General features: G+C 37.7%; 1 protein-coding gene across 8 annotated transcripts in view; it reads right to left on the bottom strand.

Moving 5' to 3' along the window:
- Positions 1 to 17,782, bottom strand: part of LCLAT1 (lysocardiolipin acyltransferase 1) — a 111,933-nt gene that overhangs the window by 57,203 nt on the left and 36,948 nt on the right. For all 8 annotated transcript variants that reach the window (XM_036380232.2, XM_036380236.2, XM_036380233.2 and 5 more), the window contains 3 exons: positions 16,760 to 16,928; positions 14,376 to 14,574; positions 1,996 to 2,142 (listed from right to left, as the gene is read on the bottom strand). In XM_036380232.2, coding sequence (XP_036236125.1) covers positions 1,996 to 2,142; positions 14,376 to 14,574; positions 16,760 to 16,928 — 515 coding nt within the window. The remainder of the gene's footprint in view (positions 1 to 1,995; positions 2,143 to 14,375; positions 14,575 to 16,759; positions 16,929 to 17,782) is intronic.

Below are 17,782 nucleotides of genomic sequence, written 5' to 3'. Positions count from 1 at the left end.
GTGGCCTCAGCAGAACAGCACAGTTAGTACATCTCCATTGGGCTTTGTGAAGTTCATGAGAACATGTTACACAGGCATAAAAAGGGGAAATCAGAACAACAGAATTATCTTACCAAAGGGAAAAAAAAATCTGTCAACAACCTGTGTTCAGAAATTCAATTAGCTTTTATTTTTAAATTAATTAAATAATGAAACTTGTTCCCATGAGTTTCTCAGTGGAGGGTATAAACAGCTTAGACCCAAGTTTAGCCTAAGTCATTTAAATCAGTTACTACAGCACAGAGAAAACCCTGTGTTTCCTTAAGCAGCTTTATATTCAGGTGGGAGCATCCTCACCACTGTCTTTTGGACTGCAGCACAAATGTTAACACACTCTGGCTGTCTCAGTCCTCAGCCAAATCTTTTTTAAACCTGCAATACAAAGCTTCCTCAATTCTTTAAAAATCTGTTATCTCTCAGGAATACCAGATTCCTCTAGAGATTAGAAGGCATACAAAATTTATGGATAAATTCTAAACAATCCAATTCTTTCAGACATCTTGAGATGGAGACACCTGTTGAGAGAGTGTGAGTGCTCCAAGGAGGTGTCTCCTGACTCCGTGAGTAAGATACAGATTGTACCTCATAATTTAGAACTAGGAGGAAACAGTTCCTCATGAATTCCAAGAAAAAAAGTTGAAGTGAGATAATTTCATAGAATCTTGAAATGGTTTGGATTGGAAGGGACCTTAAAGATCACCTTGTTCCAACCCCCGGCCACGGGCAGGGTGGGACACCTCCCACTATCCCAGGTTACTCAGAGCCCCATCCAGCCTGTCCTTGAACACTTCCAGGCATGGGGCATCCACAGCTTCTCTGGGCACCCTGTCCAAGTGCCTCACAATTTTTTTAGTGAAGAAAATTCCATCCTTCTTCCTATCTTTAGATACAAGATAACCAATTCAACAAGAGATGTCATGTGAAGAAGTTCAATGAATTTACCTTCTTTAAGGAAGGCTGATCAAGTGATGATAATTCCCTACAGTGTGATAGCATCTGAATACTACACACATACCCATTTTAAGGACATTTGGAATATAGAAGGAAAAATAGCACAATATGCTAGTTATTTTTATACCATGTCTGCTACTTACTGACATGGCTTTGCAATAAAATATGATTTGAGAATATCTGCAATGAAAAGTAGAGCAAAAATCTTTAAAGTAAGCCAAAAGTTAGAAGCTTAATTGCAATTCATTTTCTATTTAAAGATAATACTTATCAAATCAGGCATCATGCTGGAGGCACAAACCACCACAGAACATTGATGCAATATTTTCTTTTATAGGCACTTGAGTTGTCTTCAACATTGATTAACAGCTTCCTAATGATGCCATAAGATACCTGTATCAAGGTAGATATTTGATTAAAAATTAATACTACAGGGCCAAACTCATTACATTTACTCTATGATAACCTCAGCATTTGTTTTACAGAGATATTTCCCTTGCAGAGGCAGATAGAGACTGCTTCCAGTACTTACATGGCCTAAGGGACAAGTATCTCCATGTTCCCCTCTTAAAACATTGGGCAAGAAATCAAATAGAATCATTAGTCCTTTTCAATCCCTCTTTGGGATTGAAATTGATTCCTCATTGGTATGAAATGATTTTGTCACAGTAATTCAGGAAATAGGAGCATGCAAGTGATATATTCCAGGTCTTGAAACCTGCTTTTGCTAATGCAGTGTATGTACAGCACTGACCAATAAAAAGCAGTGTCACTCAGTAGATGCTTTGCAATGTAAGTTATTTCAGGCAGACTGGCAAAGTCTCCCAGTGGAACTGTGTTTGTGCCTCTCACACGAATCAGCACATGTTCGATCATTTACTATCATTTCTACTACCCATGAGAACCAAGTCTTGATCCTGCCTTGGACTTTCTTAAACTCTTTCCATAAACAACAAAGAATTTCCATGTTGAATATTCCCTGAGAAGATGACAAGTGCAGCCTACCTGTGAGATCAGTTCCCTCTGGAAAGATGAGGAGTTGTAGTGGTTCACGAATGTCACAGAAATAATCCAGCATTTTTTCGAAGTGACTCTTGTCATCCTCCCACTTCCTCTGAACGAAAACAAAGGCTGCAACCTGCATCGCCCAGCCTGAAGTTTAAAAAAACACACCTTCAGCAACATTTCACTCTGATACTTCCACAGTGTCTGTTATTCCAAAGAGCTTTATAAATTGTGTTAGACCCAATCTGCTGCCTGCCTGTCATCAACTCTGATTAAGAGCACTTGGTTACCTTGTAGAAAGAGTTTTGGATTGGTAAAAAAAGAAAGTGTAAACGCATTCAAAACTCAGAACTTGTTACCAGACCAAGAACTGGGTAAATGCTGTCCTGAAACAAGGTTGTAGCAAGGTGGGGGTTGATCTCTTCTCCCAGGCAACATGCACCAGAACAAGAGGAAATGGTTTTAAGTTGCACCAAGTTTAGATTGGATACCAGGAAAAAATTCTTCACCAAAAGTGCTGTCAACCTAGCCCTAGGAACAAGCTACCAGAGGAGTGCTTGAGTCACCATCCCTGGGAGTATTTAAAAGTTGTGTAGCTGTGCTGCTTAGGGATGCAGTGCATAGGGATGTGCTCAGACTTGATAATCTTAAAGGTCTTTTCCAGCCTGAGCAATGCCATGATTCTCTGAGGTGAAACATTTAAAACCAGAAAGTACCTGTTCCTTTGAGGGCTTTATTACATATACCTCCTTATAATTTTCATTACTCACAGAAGAAAATACTTTCAGCTTTTCTTTACACTTGATTATGGAATAAAAAAATATATCTATCTATTTGTTTGTATTAATACACACAAAGATTTGCAGCCTGCCATCAAACTGACAATTTAAGGCAGTGAAGTAAGTGCAACTGCTGCTCAGCCTGTAGCTCAGGGGTCCCACCCCACTATCCTCAGTATCTTCTTGGCTCTTTTTGGCACAAGTATATAGTGTACAGCATATCACATAATATTACAAGTTCTGTCCATTAGCTCAGACAGCAGGATGAAAAATCAGGGCTCCAGCTCCATCACATGCCTGAGATGCTCCCTTCCTAAACAGGGCTCAGAAGAGCATGACACTGCCTTGCCACCAAACGTGGTGAGCTTGTACCTCATCAGAAAACCTGCAGAGAGATCCTGCACATCAAAGAGAAAACATCACAGCTGCCCATTCTCCTCTTTGCTCACCACCATTCTCAAAGCCTGTTTTTCCTTTGCTGGTGACTTACAGCATGTTATTCTTGCCCTTCATTACAGCTCCTCTTCACAGGATTCCTTTATATTCTGTTCATAGCAGTATCTCATAAGGACCACATGCTAGAAAACTACTTATTAAAGTCACTCATTTTTCCATCAACTTTGTAAGTCAGTCAGCCTGGAAAATACATTAACCTGCTGCATTATTTGTTCTGTATTGGTCAGAAACATTAATTGTATTGTTAAAGATTTGTGATGTATATCAGGAGGTAAATACTTCTTATCTTTAAAAATCAGTTAAACAAATGGAACGTGAATAACTAACAAGCTGTCTGCAATCTGGACCTAATGCATCTCAGATATCCAGACCATCAGTGATATTCAGAAAACTGAATACTAGAAGTGGTTATATGACTTAAGAAAAGAAATGCCCAGAATGCAGTCTCAGCAAATCTTTTCATATTTGCATACTATATTTGTGAAAAATTCTTTGTAAAGGAAGCTCAACTTTGACCACAACATTTTATGTGCATTTATGCACCTATCACATTCCCACATCTGCAGTATCAAGAGCTGTCATTACAGCTTTACTAACAGAGGCTATCCATGTTTAACAATGGAAGGAAGGAAAAAAATAAAAGTACATTTTACAGTACCTTTAAAATAACTGATACAATTTAACTATGCTATCTTTTGGCATGTAATTATCTTCTACTGTTACCATACATGGCAAAAAATGGTGCCACACTAGTATTTGAAATTGAATTAATCAGGGCTTCATTTCCACACTAGTGTTATATAAAGAGGACTTTTTTTCATACCAAATGGTGCCCAAGCACTTGGTTCCTCTAGAAGATAGGTGGAGACTGACAAAGCTGCATCAGGGGAAATTCAGATTGGATGTCAGGAAAAGCTTCTTCACTGAAAGGGTGGTCAGTCACCACAGCATCTCACTTGGCTGAGTTCAAAGAGCACCTGACTGATGCTCCCTATCATGGTTTGGGTTTAGGCAGTCCCCTGAGGAGCAGAGAGTTGGACTTGATGGCCCTTATGGGCCTCTTCCAACTTGAGATATCCTGTGATACTTCACCTGATATCAAATTCATAAAAATGGACAGTGCAAAGGACAAAATTCCTCTGAGCAGAAACTGAGATGCCTTGAACCATACCATTTATAACTCTGAGAATGCAGATGCTCCAAGGGACAGAGTGGAAAAATACACAGAGATTAGGAAAGTTCTGCTGTGTTTTCCAATTGTTCTTAGCCCTCAGCCCAGACCTTTTGTATGTTTTATGTACATAGGACACTACACCTAAATTAGTATATGGAAACCTGTACTGTGCTAAGCCATTTTATTGTGTGGTATCACACATCAGGCCTAAATTATTCAGTCCTTGTGTTCTCATTGCAGCATAGTCTGTAGGCTGAAAGAATGGAAGCAAAAAGCAAAGTAAATGCTCACTTATAAGGAAGCCTGCTGATACTTTCCCAGGTCAGCAGCTCCTTAGGAGTGATTTGGGTCCATAAGAAAGGGAATATGGAGAAAGCTGCCAGATCCCATCCTCTCTCCTACCCTTCTTCATGCAGCACAAGGCTTTAAATTATATCAAAACTTGCACATAAACTCACTCTAGCTATCATTCTTCAACAGCACTGTGACCATCCAATTATAAACACCTTTAGCTACCAACAAAAGATGCTGCTTGGGTGACTTGTACTTTACCTGACTAAACTGCATAAAACAGAGGATAGAGTGCAGTAGTTTCCCATTCCTGCTCTAAGTGGTGGTGTTATATATGGGCTATGAATAATTAAACAGAAGCTGTAATGTAGTGACAGTACAATGTCAGGGAGAAGGAGTGGGAAAGGAGTTGGGAGGCATCCAGTTTTTAAGATAAACAACAGGTTTGATTTTCTAACCTTTCCAATAAATAACATCCAGTGTTCTGGAAGAATGTGTCTGTCTTTAAGTGTATATCTAATTAGATAAAACAGTCCTGACTGTTCAAAAAAGAAGAGATTATCTAACAGATAGATGACTAAGAGTAAAGGACCCAGGTTTCCTCCTGACTTTCCCCAGCACGGCACACTGGGCCGAGCTATTTTACCATCTATGACCGTGGAGAAATTTCCACATTTTCTCATGCTTCAAGGCCTCCAGGCAACAAAACTGTGAATTCTTGATTTCTATAAAACCCTAGTTCATGCACCAGTGGGGACAGGGCCTGCTGTTCTCGTGTCTCACCACCCCACCAGTGTCAAGTGGGTAAGGAAACCCCACTTTTCCTTGTCTTTGTGCAAAGCAAAAGCAACTTTTGCTTTGATTTCTATTCCAGTGTGTCTGCATTGTGCTGCAGCAGAAACACCATGTTACAAATCCAAGACATGATGTGGTAGGCAAACAGGAATGTGTGGGGAAACAGGAGGAATTCAGTAAATCAATGGGCAGAATGAAAGGTTTTGCTAATCAGTAATATTTATGAAAAAGCAGCAGAAGGCAGTAAGACTTGCTATTCAGTTTGGGTCAAGATATTGTTCAACTGAATTAAATATATTTTGCTTTCTTTGCACAGCATTTCTGGTTGTCTAAAAGCTCCTGGAGAACAGGAATTTTCCTAGCAAAGGCAGCATTTACTTGACTGGGGAAAAATGGTTGTCTTTGGATTTGCAGATTCTTAAGAAATCATTGATGACAAAAACACAGCAGAGAAACAGTAAAGCTAAAGAAACCATAACAATGCACATCCATTTCTTTGCTAAAATAATCTTCTTATCGGAGCCGACATTTTGGATGACTAACATTGCTTGCAAAGGCACACAAAAAGCATCACACTGCACAGCTCTTGTTCCAAATTGCCAAACAACAGTGCAAAAACCTACCAGAGAGAATAGCTAGCCACAATGACCTTTAAATCAACATTTCAGAGCTGAAAAAATAAACAAGCAGCTTAAAATCTCTAGGAACACAGACACAGTAATGATATGTATCCTATTAGGATGCAATTCTGAGCAGGAAAAAAAAAAAGTGCTTGCACAGAAAGAAAAGCCTGCTATTGAAATAGAGAGATGTGCTGTACATCAGAATTTTCTTAGTGCCTTGGGGATAAAGCAAACTACAGCTTATGCAGGTCAAGAATTTGCAGCATTGTATTAAAAATGCTAGCTCCAAGTCTAAAGCTTTTTAAATTCTAAGACCCTGCACTTCTATTTTCCTAACCCCAAAATCCTTTAGAAGAAAACAACACTCAAAGCTGAAATTTCCTTTACGTGTTTTCATTGCAAAGGTAATTTGGAAGTAAGCAGATACCAAACATGGACGTGACAATGAACAAAAGCGAGAAAGAGCTGAGCTGTGCCAAAAAAAAGCCCTTGTTTGGTTTTGTATCACAATTTTATCTACACAACCTCAGAAATTAGATATCCCCCAAAATGTCACATCTCAAAAACAGATATTATGGCTGATATTGAAAGCAAGCATACACACACACACCCCCCTCAAGAAAATGTATCTTCAGTATGTTACCTGTAGCAATGTAACAGAACAACTAATAATACTAAAACCCCTGCAAACAAATTCAATAAATGATTCAAAATTACAGAAAAAAGTAGGAAGGTAAAAGGCCCAAGTATGGGGTTTGCCATTATATTCATTCATCCTCTCTCTTTTCTACAACTGGATTACTCACTGTTTCTTCATAGCACTATCTTGGTCAAAAATAAAAGCCTTATTCAGTGTGTCTGTATTCAACAGGAGTCTGGTCCTGATCAGGGCTTTTGAGGCATCAGGGAACCAGACATCCAGGCTTAATAAGGGAAATCACTCGGGAGCTCATGATCCCACTGTACACAAATAACTGGGCCCATTAACAGTTTGTTACTCCAAGTGTTTTGCTGCATAAAATTACCACAAGGCAACAAGTATGCAGTTGTGAATGTCCCCTGTTTCAGAGATCTGTGGTACTGAAAAGATGCTGGCTCACAGAAAATCACACAGGAAGCCAGGGTGTAAAGTTACTGTGCATTGAGTTTTAATCAGTATAAACTCATAAGCACATTTCTGCAAATTCAATTAGAATTGGGCATTTTGCTGTTCCTAGGTAGTTTTATGTCTAAAAGTCCAAAGCAAATAACTTTTTTTTTTTAATTAATGTAATGGTTTGAGAGCAGAAACTAGAAAAATACAGAAAAAAATGTTTCTTGAAACAATCTTGTGAAGTACAATCTCTGCTCCTGGCAAGTTTTCTTTAACCATGCTCATTTCCAATAATTTAGTTAATAGGAGTATAATGAATTGAATGATTACTATCTTATTGGGTGAATTCTTTAAGCAAATTACAAGATAAACTAAGATAAAATTCACAAATACAAATTCACAGTAGTGCTCTTGGTTTTATAGTGAATCATCAGATTCAGTCTATTTGTTAATTTGATTCAATATGTGAGGTGTTCATTTAAAAACCACCATGCTTTTGCTATTGCCTTGCACTAACAGACTCTGAACATTAATCTACATCTCTTTAAAAATTATTTTTATGGTCATGTCCAGTTTATGTTCAGATTATCTATTTCATATCATGTCCTTCAATGTATGTGAAGCCTAACCAATTTTTTTTTCCCTACTAAAACAATTAACAAACAGCAATGTTAAAAACACAGATTTTCAAGGTAACTGAAAGAAACCAAAAATATTCTGGTCTTGCTCTGATTAGCTAGTTTTATCTTTGACTTCCCCATAGTTCTCATGCATTTATTTCAGTAACAAATTATTCCAAATTTTATGTTCATTTATATCATATTCAAGTCTTAATGCTTTCTTAATTTCCTTTGCTCTGCTTCATTCTCTTGAGGAAGAATAAAAACTTCTTCAAACAAGGTTTGCAGCACAAGATTTCCTTGTCAGGGCAAGAACAATGTTGTCAACAAGCTAGTCAGATAGATACAGTGGCCTGTGAAAATATAACTGTGAAACCTTCTAGAAAGAATATTCCATTGAAGAATTGGTATCTCTCAGCCAAGGAACACACACAGAGCATGTGAAAGCAGGTGGGAAAGACTCATTACAGGAGCAACAAGATATGTGTGCATATAAAGTACCCAGAGATATACCATCTTCTTTCAATATTCAGTGCCTTGATTGTGGTTCAGAAGGGTATTATTGGATGCATCATATACAAAAATTCATTTCATTTCCTAAATTATGCTATTTTTGTAGAATATGGACAATTAGATGATTAACTCTACCATTATATTAGTGCTACTTACAAAATGCCATAAATGGCATTACGGACTATTAAACCTCTTTGGTTATAGTACGCGTCTTAAATTTTATTTTGAATTTTATTTGATTTGGTGCACTGTTTAAAATCAGAATAACAGAACATAACATACTCAAAAGCAAAGGAAACTAAAGCAAAGGCTCTGGGATGGCTGGAAAGTAGCTTTTTCTGTTGCATTTTAAAAATACATCAATACAGTGAAACAACACATGAAAACCTAAGTGTTAAAAAAGATGAGTCTTGCCCAATATGAATCTGAATAAAAGCCCTACGTCACTCCAAAATCTCCAAAGACATGCAGAAAACAACCTCCACTTGTGAGACTGTGAGGAAGAACAAGCAGGCTCTACAAAACAGTGTGAGACTCTCCCACAGATGTGTCATCTGAACTGCCAGTCAGGAGCTGGGAGATTCTACAACAAAAAACATCTTCCAAAGGCCTGCATCCTCTTCAGATGCTTCATCTCTTCCATGGGGGACCATGAAAGGAATGCAGCCTGAAGAGCTGAGCTGTACAGATGCTGCATAACCCACTGGTAACAGCATAGGAATGCAAGTCAGGAAAACATGCCAACCTAATTCTGCTCTGATTTGCTCTGTGAGCTTGGACAAAATAACCCCTCCCTCCATCACTTATTGTTTGTAAAATGGGGAGAGTGAAAGAAGTTAGCATCTGATCTCACACTTTTGATGTGCATTTTGGAGAGGAAAAGGGGCAGAGAACAAATGGTGTCCTTATTATATAGAAAGGATAAGGAAAGTTTAATGGAACACAGGCTTGTTGGCTTTGGTTGTGGGATTTTTTTTTTTCCTGACAGGGGTGGGAGAAACCTATTATGCCTTTCCTGGATGAGACAAGCTGGGAAACAGGCCCCTAAGCTTTTCTTCCCTACAAAAGGAAAAAGAAAAAAGCATATAAGGTTACAGCCAACTTAAGCTGCATTTCTGCTGCACAGTAATAATCCTTCATTCACACTTAAAACTTCTTCAAGAGAGTCTTCAGCAGGAATAGCTGGTAGAATAACAATTGTGCTTGTCATCAGAGAGCATGCTTTTCTACTTCTACTCTCAAAATCACGTAGGTTAACAACTCTATGGTAACTAAGTCTGGCAGCTCATAATTGAATTGCTAGAAGACAAAACATTGCAGCTCCTCAAAACTCTCAGCCTATTTTAATGTAAGATACTTGACACAGGAACTATACTAGGAAGTTCAGTAGGTTACAGTTTTAATTTTTTTTAATAATATGCTCTATTGGTAAGAATTTTAACGTAAATCCAGCTATAGATTTGCTTTTGCCAGAGCAAAGGAGCTTTATGCTGAAGTATTTCCATCCCTACCTATGGAAGCAGCTGTGGCAGCACAAACATTTCCATGCCAATACAAATGTGTACAGATCCTCCACAGTGCACTGCTTTAGCCATACTCCAATTGAGTTAAGTGTTAAAATTTTCTAGGCTTAGTGACAACAATATTTTACTTCTTGGTAGCTGATCCATCATAGCTGTCGGTGTGTATGCTCTTAGCCTGTGGCAAAGGCAGGATAATTTGAGTTGTTTTGCCCTGCTTCATTGAAAAACAAGATGACTCAAATTACTTTGAGCTTGCTTCAGGCGAGGCTCGCACACTTGGACAGCTATAATGGATCAACTGACGTGTAGTAGAAGATTGGTGGGGCTGAGCCCAGTGCTGAAATAGAGCAAACGTCCTTTTTTTTCCCCCCCTGGCATTTAACTTGAGCCTTTGTGAGCTACAATATGTGAGTGAACAGATGAGTGAAAAATGACTAAAAAGCTCCAACATCTTGCAATCTTCTAAATTATATGTTAATGTTAGCCACAGAATAACTTGAATCCAGAGATGAAGATCTGGACAGAGTCACTCAGTTATCTCTGTTCTTAACTACTCCAGGCTTGTCAGCTTTGCTTATTCTCCTCTTTCTTCTTTGTCATCTTGTCCTTTCCTTACCTGTTCCTGTCCAGTCTGCTTCAACTATAATTCCCTCCATTAGCAGCCTTAGTGAGCCTTTTCAAAACAGAGATGTCTTGAAGATATGTCCATTAATGGTACCTGCAACACCTGCATACTTTACATTTGTACCCTGAATTATGATGGTATTTATCTTTTCCATCTGCACTAAGCAAAACTAGAATTAATATTATCTCATGTGGCAGCCATGCTCTGACATTAGTCCTTCTGGTTACCCTCTCTCACTTTTCCATAAATTTATCTGACAGCACTCAAATTAACCCCAAATTTCAATTTATTTTTCACATACATATTGAGGCACATTTAACCATTAAAATTCAAATATTACTGTAAGCTCATCCAACACAATCAAATTGTCCATCATTAAAACACATACCTATTTCCAGTGAAGTCTTACTGGTTATCACAAGAAGACTTCCACAAATGAATGTGGAAATTCCACAAATGCTCAGAAAAAAATTAAAACCATCTCCTAGACGTTATCTGGTCATCCCACACTACCCTGTATGTTCCTTGGTACCTACTGGAACAGTATGTGTTCCATAGGACATTCTGAACGTGACTGCACCATAATCTGTATCACTTCCCAAACTAGTCCTAATTAAATGAGAATAGTTGAGAATATTAATTGCTCCTATCTATTACAAGTACTGTAAAGAAGTCCTATCATGTCAGACCATGCAGGAAACTGTCAATGCCATTAGAAATTCTCCTTGAAAACTGATACTGCAGAATGTGTCAGTAGCTTCTGATGATGTCAGATGAGAAACTGCAGCAACAGCCAAGAGCAGAGTAGTGCTCCCTGGAGACGCCAGCTCTGGCAAGATGTACTGAAATGCTGCAAGAATGTTTCTGAAATTGAGATTACTGAAACGTAATATCTCTTTTTTGAAAACTTTACTGCACACAATTCATCAAGCCAAAGCTACAGTTCCAGGAAGAAAGGACCATCTGTTTTTCTTTGGACTTCTTTTTTTAAAGCTCACCTTTAATCAATTTTAAAGTTTTTTTCATACACTGGAATGCAAAGAATTAATAACTTAAGAACTAGATAAATGACTCAATGTGTCTCCTTGAAATAGTGAATCCTCTAATTTTAATTATAATCAACTAGAAAATAACAGCCTACTTGTAATACAGACTCATTAAATCTGATACCTTTACACTTTTAACCTACAAAGGGGGCCACAAGAACTCTGGATCTATTTCCATTCCCAGCCTTGCCTTTCACCTATCATATATGCCACTGGAAAGAGCATAATCTCTTACAGACCTATTTTTACACCCAAATGGGAAATTACTTATGACAACAGAAGTGCTATGCTGAATACAGCAAGGATTTCAGAAACATGGATATGGAAGTTTTGCATTACAAACCTTATCTTAAACATAATTTTAAATTTAATGCTTGCTAAAAAAAAAAGCCTTTGAAAGATCACAAAAAATTGCACAGAAAGAAATATGGTATAGTCACTTAAATATTTCTGAAACTCAGAGCATGATTACCACTAGGTTAAGATTTATTAGAAGATGCATTTAGCCAGTGTATCAAACTTCCCTAACCCTATACATCTGACTATGTACAACTAATCCATATAAATACATGAAAAGATAAACCTGAAAGACATGATAAAAATAGCTCATTGAATTATCACAAATATTATATCTTAAATGACCAACATCTAAAGTATCAATTACAGATGCAGTGCACTGAAATTGTCTGGTTGATTTCCAAGTGATCTTCTGGCTTTTACAAGCTCATAAAATAAAACATTTAGTTAAAAACCACAGGACACAACTTAAAAACAAGCCAAAAACCTGAATAAACACTTACTAAGGTCTATCACATAACACAGCACGGCTGAGAGCAATAAGTGGGAGAAATTCTGCTGTCACTGATGAGATTTAGGGTTCTCCTCTTTAGACACCATTCTTTGCAGTGATCCTGCCCCAACAAACTTCATACAGCTTCATCTGTTTCCATCAGTCTTCATTTAATCCAAGAGTCTCACATTCTAACAATCTCCTAATTACATAGATACACAGAATACTTTATTTTTGCAAGAAAATGCCACCCAAAACACAGCCTGACTGAACACAGAGACATGCATTTTAAGGCCTCTTTTTTAGATACACTAAGATAAAACAGAAGTTTATCTTTCAGACTTTTGGGACATCAAATCATGGCTTCAGTGAAGGATGCAGTTTAGTTGAACACTCCTTCTGTGATTAATAACCCAACATTAACAGTTTACTGAAAAATAAGCTATAATTCACAAAATTGCAACCAAAGTCCTCAAAGCCCGTGTATTGTGGAGAATTCTTGGAGATCAGGCATAAAAATAGTTGTTTATAACACTACAGACCCAAGTGTCAGCTCTACCACCAGAAATTGTCATTCTGTAATGGAAACAACAGGACCAAATGTCTGCATGTGTCACCTCTACATCACAAAGTGGAGGACGAGCCCAGAATTTTGTTAGTGGCTTAAGCTGTTATATCAGAACAAAGATGGCATCATGGTCTGCTAATATTGACCTGACACAGATCCATCTGCCTGAGTCCACTGATCAAATCTATTAGATGCGCTGAGTTTATGCAGAAAATTGAGAATTGAATTTTTTAAAAATTAAAAAAGAAAAAAAAAAATCTCTAAATGACTCCTAACATCCTTTCAGGAACTACATTTTACCAAGCACATTAATAAGCACAAATACAAATGGTCTTTTTAATAACAAGACATATGTTATTTTTGAAGACAGAAATCTATCAATCTTCCCCAGGACACTCCTGACTTCATCTTCCATCACTGCTATAAAAAGTTGCATACACAGCTGATTCCAAGATTTCAAAACATTTCTGCTGTATAATGAAGATACCTAATAAGCATTTTCTCATTTCCTGTCATATTAAAAGAGATTTTTCTTTTGTCAAGTAAAATTTACCTTAATATGTGACTGTTAGAGAAATAAAAGCACATTACCCTGTTGCTGCTGTTACTTAAAGAGCACTGAATGCAACACAATGCAACAGTGAATGCAATCCAGTGCAACAGTAGGAGGGCTCCTCAGGATGGAATCCTGCCAAAATTATCTGTTCAGATAAATGGCCTGACAAAAGGCAACCATAAATAAGGTTACTCTTTCGACATCATAAAGTTGACGCATATCCTGCCCAAGCTAGTTTTGTATAAAACAGCAAATAAATCTAAGAGATAAATAAAATGCAGAGATACTTTTATTTCAGATAAGTCTGCCTATTTATTCAGAAACCATTTGTGCAACAATTTTTGGACTATCTGAAACAATTTCTCTGAATATGTGCAACTCAGATCTCTTTCCAGCCTACATCACTATAAATCCTGATGATTTCATATCCTGCACAGAATATTTTGCATAGCCAAGTTCAATTTAAAATTAGTTATTAAAATGAACCATTAACTTTACAATGCCTACAGAGCTTTTTTTTTAATCTTCTCAATAGTTTACATTGGATAATGAAGAAAGAAGCTTGATGAGAGCATTTGCAATGTGGGGTGAAATAGCACCCAAACCACAATGCTGAAAGAGACTTTGAAAAAACTGAAAATCATTTTTCATCATCCTGAGAAATGCTTTTGGTATGTAAAGCAGAAATATATTTACCTACAAGCAACAGCAGCACATGTAGTATCTTAAAAAAGAAATGCTTAGGCATGTAGTCCAGGTGTCCTCTGGAGATTTATGGTTTAATCACTCCACATGCCACATATTTTACACAGATTTTTCTTGAATTACTGAAACAGAATTTAAACCTATGTGATTTAGCAGGTTATGAACTGTGCTGGACATAATTTAAACATACTTTCCTTTCAAATTAAAGGGTTTAGTGACATACCAAATCCTGGAATGCTTTTGAGACTGGATTTGAGACAGATTTTCTCAAGTCTGAGGTAGCTGTATCGCAGCAGGCAGTTCCACAAGAACATCCAGTCCATTCGTGTGCGATGGTTCATGATAATGACACTCCTTTCTCCAGGAACAAATCCATCTCCAGTGACAACCACCTTGGCACCACACACCATTTCCAGCAAGGCCTAGAAATAGAATCTCAGTGTTATGGCTTTACTCCCAGAAGAAAAGCATCACCCCATTAGCAATAAAAATTAATTTGAATTACATAATTTCACTTATTCGCTCACATTACAACTTGTAAACAAATTTCTGTTTTCTAATAAAACAGACAGCTTTTCTCCAGTAATAGCTGTTCAATGGAAAAGGAAGCAACAATTAAGCAGCACTTTTTAAAAAGCACTCTATTCCCATCACTACATTAAACTTACCTTTCCCTGGTTTTCCAGGAATACTATCCTGTAGGAACATAAGTGACTCAGTATGGATTATAACTTGGTAGGTAACCTAAGGAGAGATTGGCCACACAAACATCTATTGCCCCTAAGGTCAGGGTTACTGGCAGCACACTGTCTAACACAGCACAGAAAAAGAAACCAGTAAAATACCATAAGAAAAAGGCCTTCAAATTACCTCCTTACCCTCTCTTCCCCATTCTCTCTCCAAAAAAAAAAAACAACCAAAACCAAAAGAAAACAAAAAAACACCAAAAAACCCACCAAAAACCAAAAAACCACAAAAGAGCAAACACTGGGGATTTAAACAGAGCTCTAGAAAGTAAAACAACTTCTGTTCATATTTCTGCCAGCTCTGTGTGTGCCTAATAGAAGCCAAACTAAACTGAAACAGTTCAGACCCACCTCACTGTCCCATCCTGCTGACTCCTAGAAAGGAAGTAAAATGTGATAGCAGAGTGAGGAAGGTGAAAATTTCTTACATCACAGAGGTCAGGGTCAGAATTTCCCTGCTGGAGTCCAACTGGCACAAGAACACTTTATTGTTTGGAGACACAAACCAAGAACCTGTTTCTCCTGACTAAGAATGCAGTGGGTGTAAGGATAGAAACCTAAGGCAGACAAGGTCTGAGCCTCAAAATGGTTGGATGCAAAATCTCTGTGAGACTCCTTTCCTGAATCTAAATTCCCACAATTCTCAGAAGATAGAATCCTTTTCACAAAGACATTAAAATTATTTTTGTCTAGCTCTAGTGTGGGCTAAAAATCAAACTTCTAGACTGAAAAAGTTATCACAAACTTGTTTTAATAACCCAGAATTATAAAGCCCAGGCAACTAATCATAGAAAAGATTGGTATTAGATTTTGGAGATTTTGAAATTATAAAAAAATTTGAAGACAAACAGAGAAAGGGTTATTTTGTGACAGTATCAGTACCCAGTTAAATTTCATCATGACAAGAAATAACAATCTATTTCCTTTACTGTTGATTACATCAGCCCTCCTAATTTCACTGCATTTAGTAATGATAAAATCTACAAAAGTTTTAGAATAAGAAACAGCTGAGACCCCTTTAAAACACACAAGAAGAAACAGCAAAAGCAGAGACTGTTTGATCTGCAATAAGGATAGAACTTCCTTTATGCCACAAGACACATACTTCTGCATACCAATATGGCATTTCACTTCAGAAAAAGTTAAACAAATCTCTAATGGCCTAGAGGAACAACGTTCCCTGGCTTTTAGAGAACGGAAGAAGAGACAGATCCCATTCACATTGCCTTTCCTTTGGAACAATTCAGGGAAGAGCTTTGTTATTGATTTCCAGATTAATATAGCTGTAAAGCTGATGATACGTGAGGAATACATCCTTTCTAGGGGGAGCTCTTCTTGTTCACCTGAAAACATTTATCTCTAATTCAATTACAAGGGCTGAATTCTACAAGGATTAAGGAACAGAATGGTGAAGGTTGACAACAATATACCAGACAGTGGATAATTCTCCTAATACAACACTTGGAGCACAGTTCAAAGAAAGAGTTAACAAGACAACTCATTAAGGAAGTTAACACTTAAAAAAACCTTTCTTCTGTTTATTAAAGTTTCACCTACTCTTCTCTGCATCTGACTGACACTGGATGAAGATGTCAAAAAAATACCTTTTCAAGCATAAAATGAACACACAACATTAGCTGATCTATAAATTAAACTGTGAAAGAAGAGGGGGACAGTAAATAGACACACGGTTTACAACACTGTAAACCAAAGTCTCCACAGATAGTAAGTATGTAAGGGCCTGTTTAGATAGACGCATAAATTGCTTTAAAAACACTAAAATAAAATCTAAAGTCTTAGTGAGCAAGCTAAATTGTGGGATTATGGAGAGTTGCCCAGACCTGGATGATGTGCCACTTACCACAGGGAGTGTGAGCCAAGTGGCCACAATGCAGTCGGTGATCCAGCGGTACCAGGCTGGCGAGATGAACATCAAAGGCAGAAAAGGGCCCAGCATGAATATACTTCCAAAAAAACTTCCCAAGAATAGTGCAAGTGCAAAGTACATCCCCTTCCATGACACCATGGCTCTGAAAAACACGGTTGGCATTACGTTAGACACAGACAAACTGAAAGATATTATGTAATTCTTCAAGTCCACAAGCTTGGTCTGAGGTAATATTCTTCCTTTTTTCCACAAGGAAACACCACAAGCTAACAACACAGGACAACAGTAAACACAACTAAAATGTTCTTCTTCCCCAGCAGCAGTAAGAGAAGGACTTTATAAACACAGTGATTTGTAAGGTGAATTGGGATATTAAAGGGGCCATAAAAGTATCAGCTACATCATAATTTCCACCCATTACTACAATATGTAGCTCCACTCAAAACCTTCAGCAAGCTATTTTTATTATCCAAAGGTACAAAAGGGCTATTAAGAGAACACCAGTGACATTAAACTTTTTGGCCATTTCCTTTGTCTGTGGTGAAATACTAATATTACCATTTTCTAAAGAGAGGAAACTTTGCTCTTCTAGTTCTCCATCCCATTTCTTCTTACTAAACACAGCGTTGCAGAAACTTCTCTTCCCCATCTATGTGCGACCTCCCTCACAAACCACTGAAACCTGGCAAGGCTGACCAGCCCTTTCAAACACCAGTTCCCTTTTCATCCCAACAAGGCAGGCAAGCAGTGGCTGAACCCTCCCAACCCATCCTGGCTTAGAGAACTCATCACTCTTTGAAGTCTGCTGTACTTCAACTGCCCTTATCAGTTATTTTCCAACTTGCTGCACCAAAAAGCCAATAGCCTGTGTTTTTTAAGGCATAGTCTAGACTTGAAATATTTCAGTGTCTGCGCTATCAGCTACACTGTCTTATTATAAATTGAAATGTACAGTACACTGAGCTTCTTAGTGCATTATGGCAGAACACTCAGCAA

This window comes from Molothrus ater, chromosome 3, assembly GCF_012460135.2.
Source record: "Molothrus ater isolate BHLD 08-10-18 breed brown headed cowbird chromosome 3, BPBGC_Mater_1.1, whole genome shotgun sequence".
In the NCBI taxonomy this organism is placed as follows: Eukaryota; Metazoa; Chordata; class Aves; order Passeriformes; family Icteridae; genus Molothrus; species Molothrus ater.
Note: the sequence above shows the minus strand (reverse complement) of the source record. Positions and strands in the feature narration are given on the sequence as shown.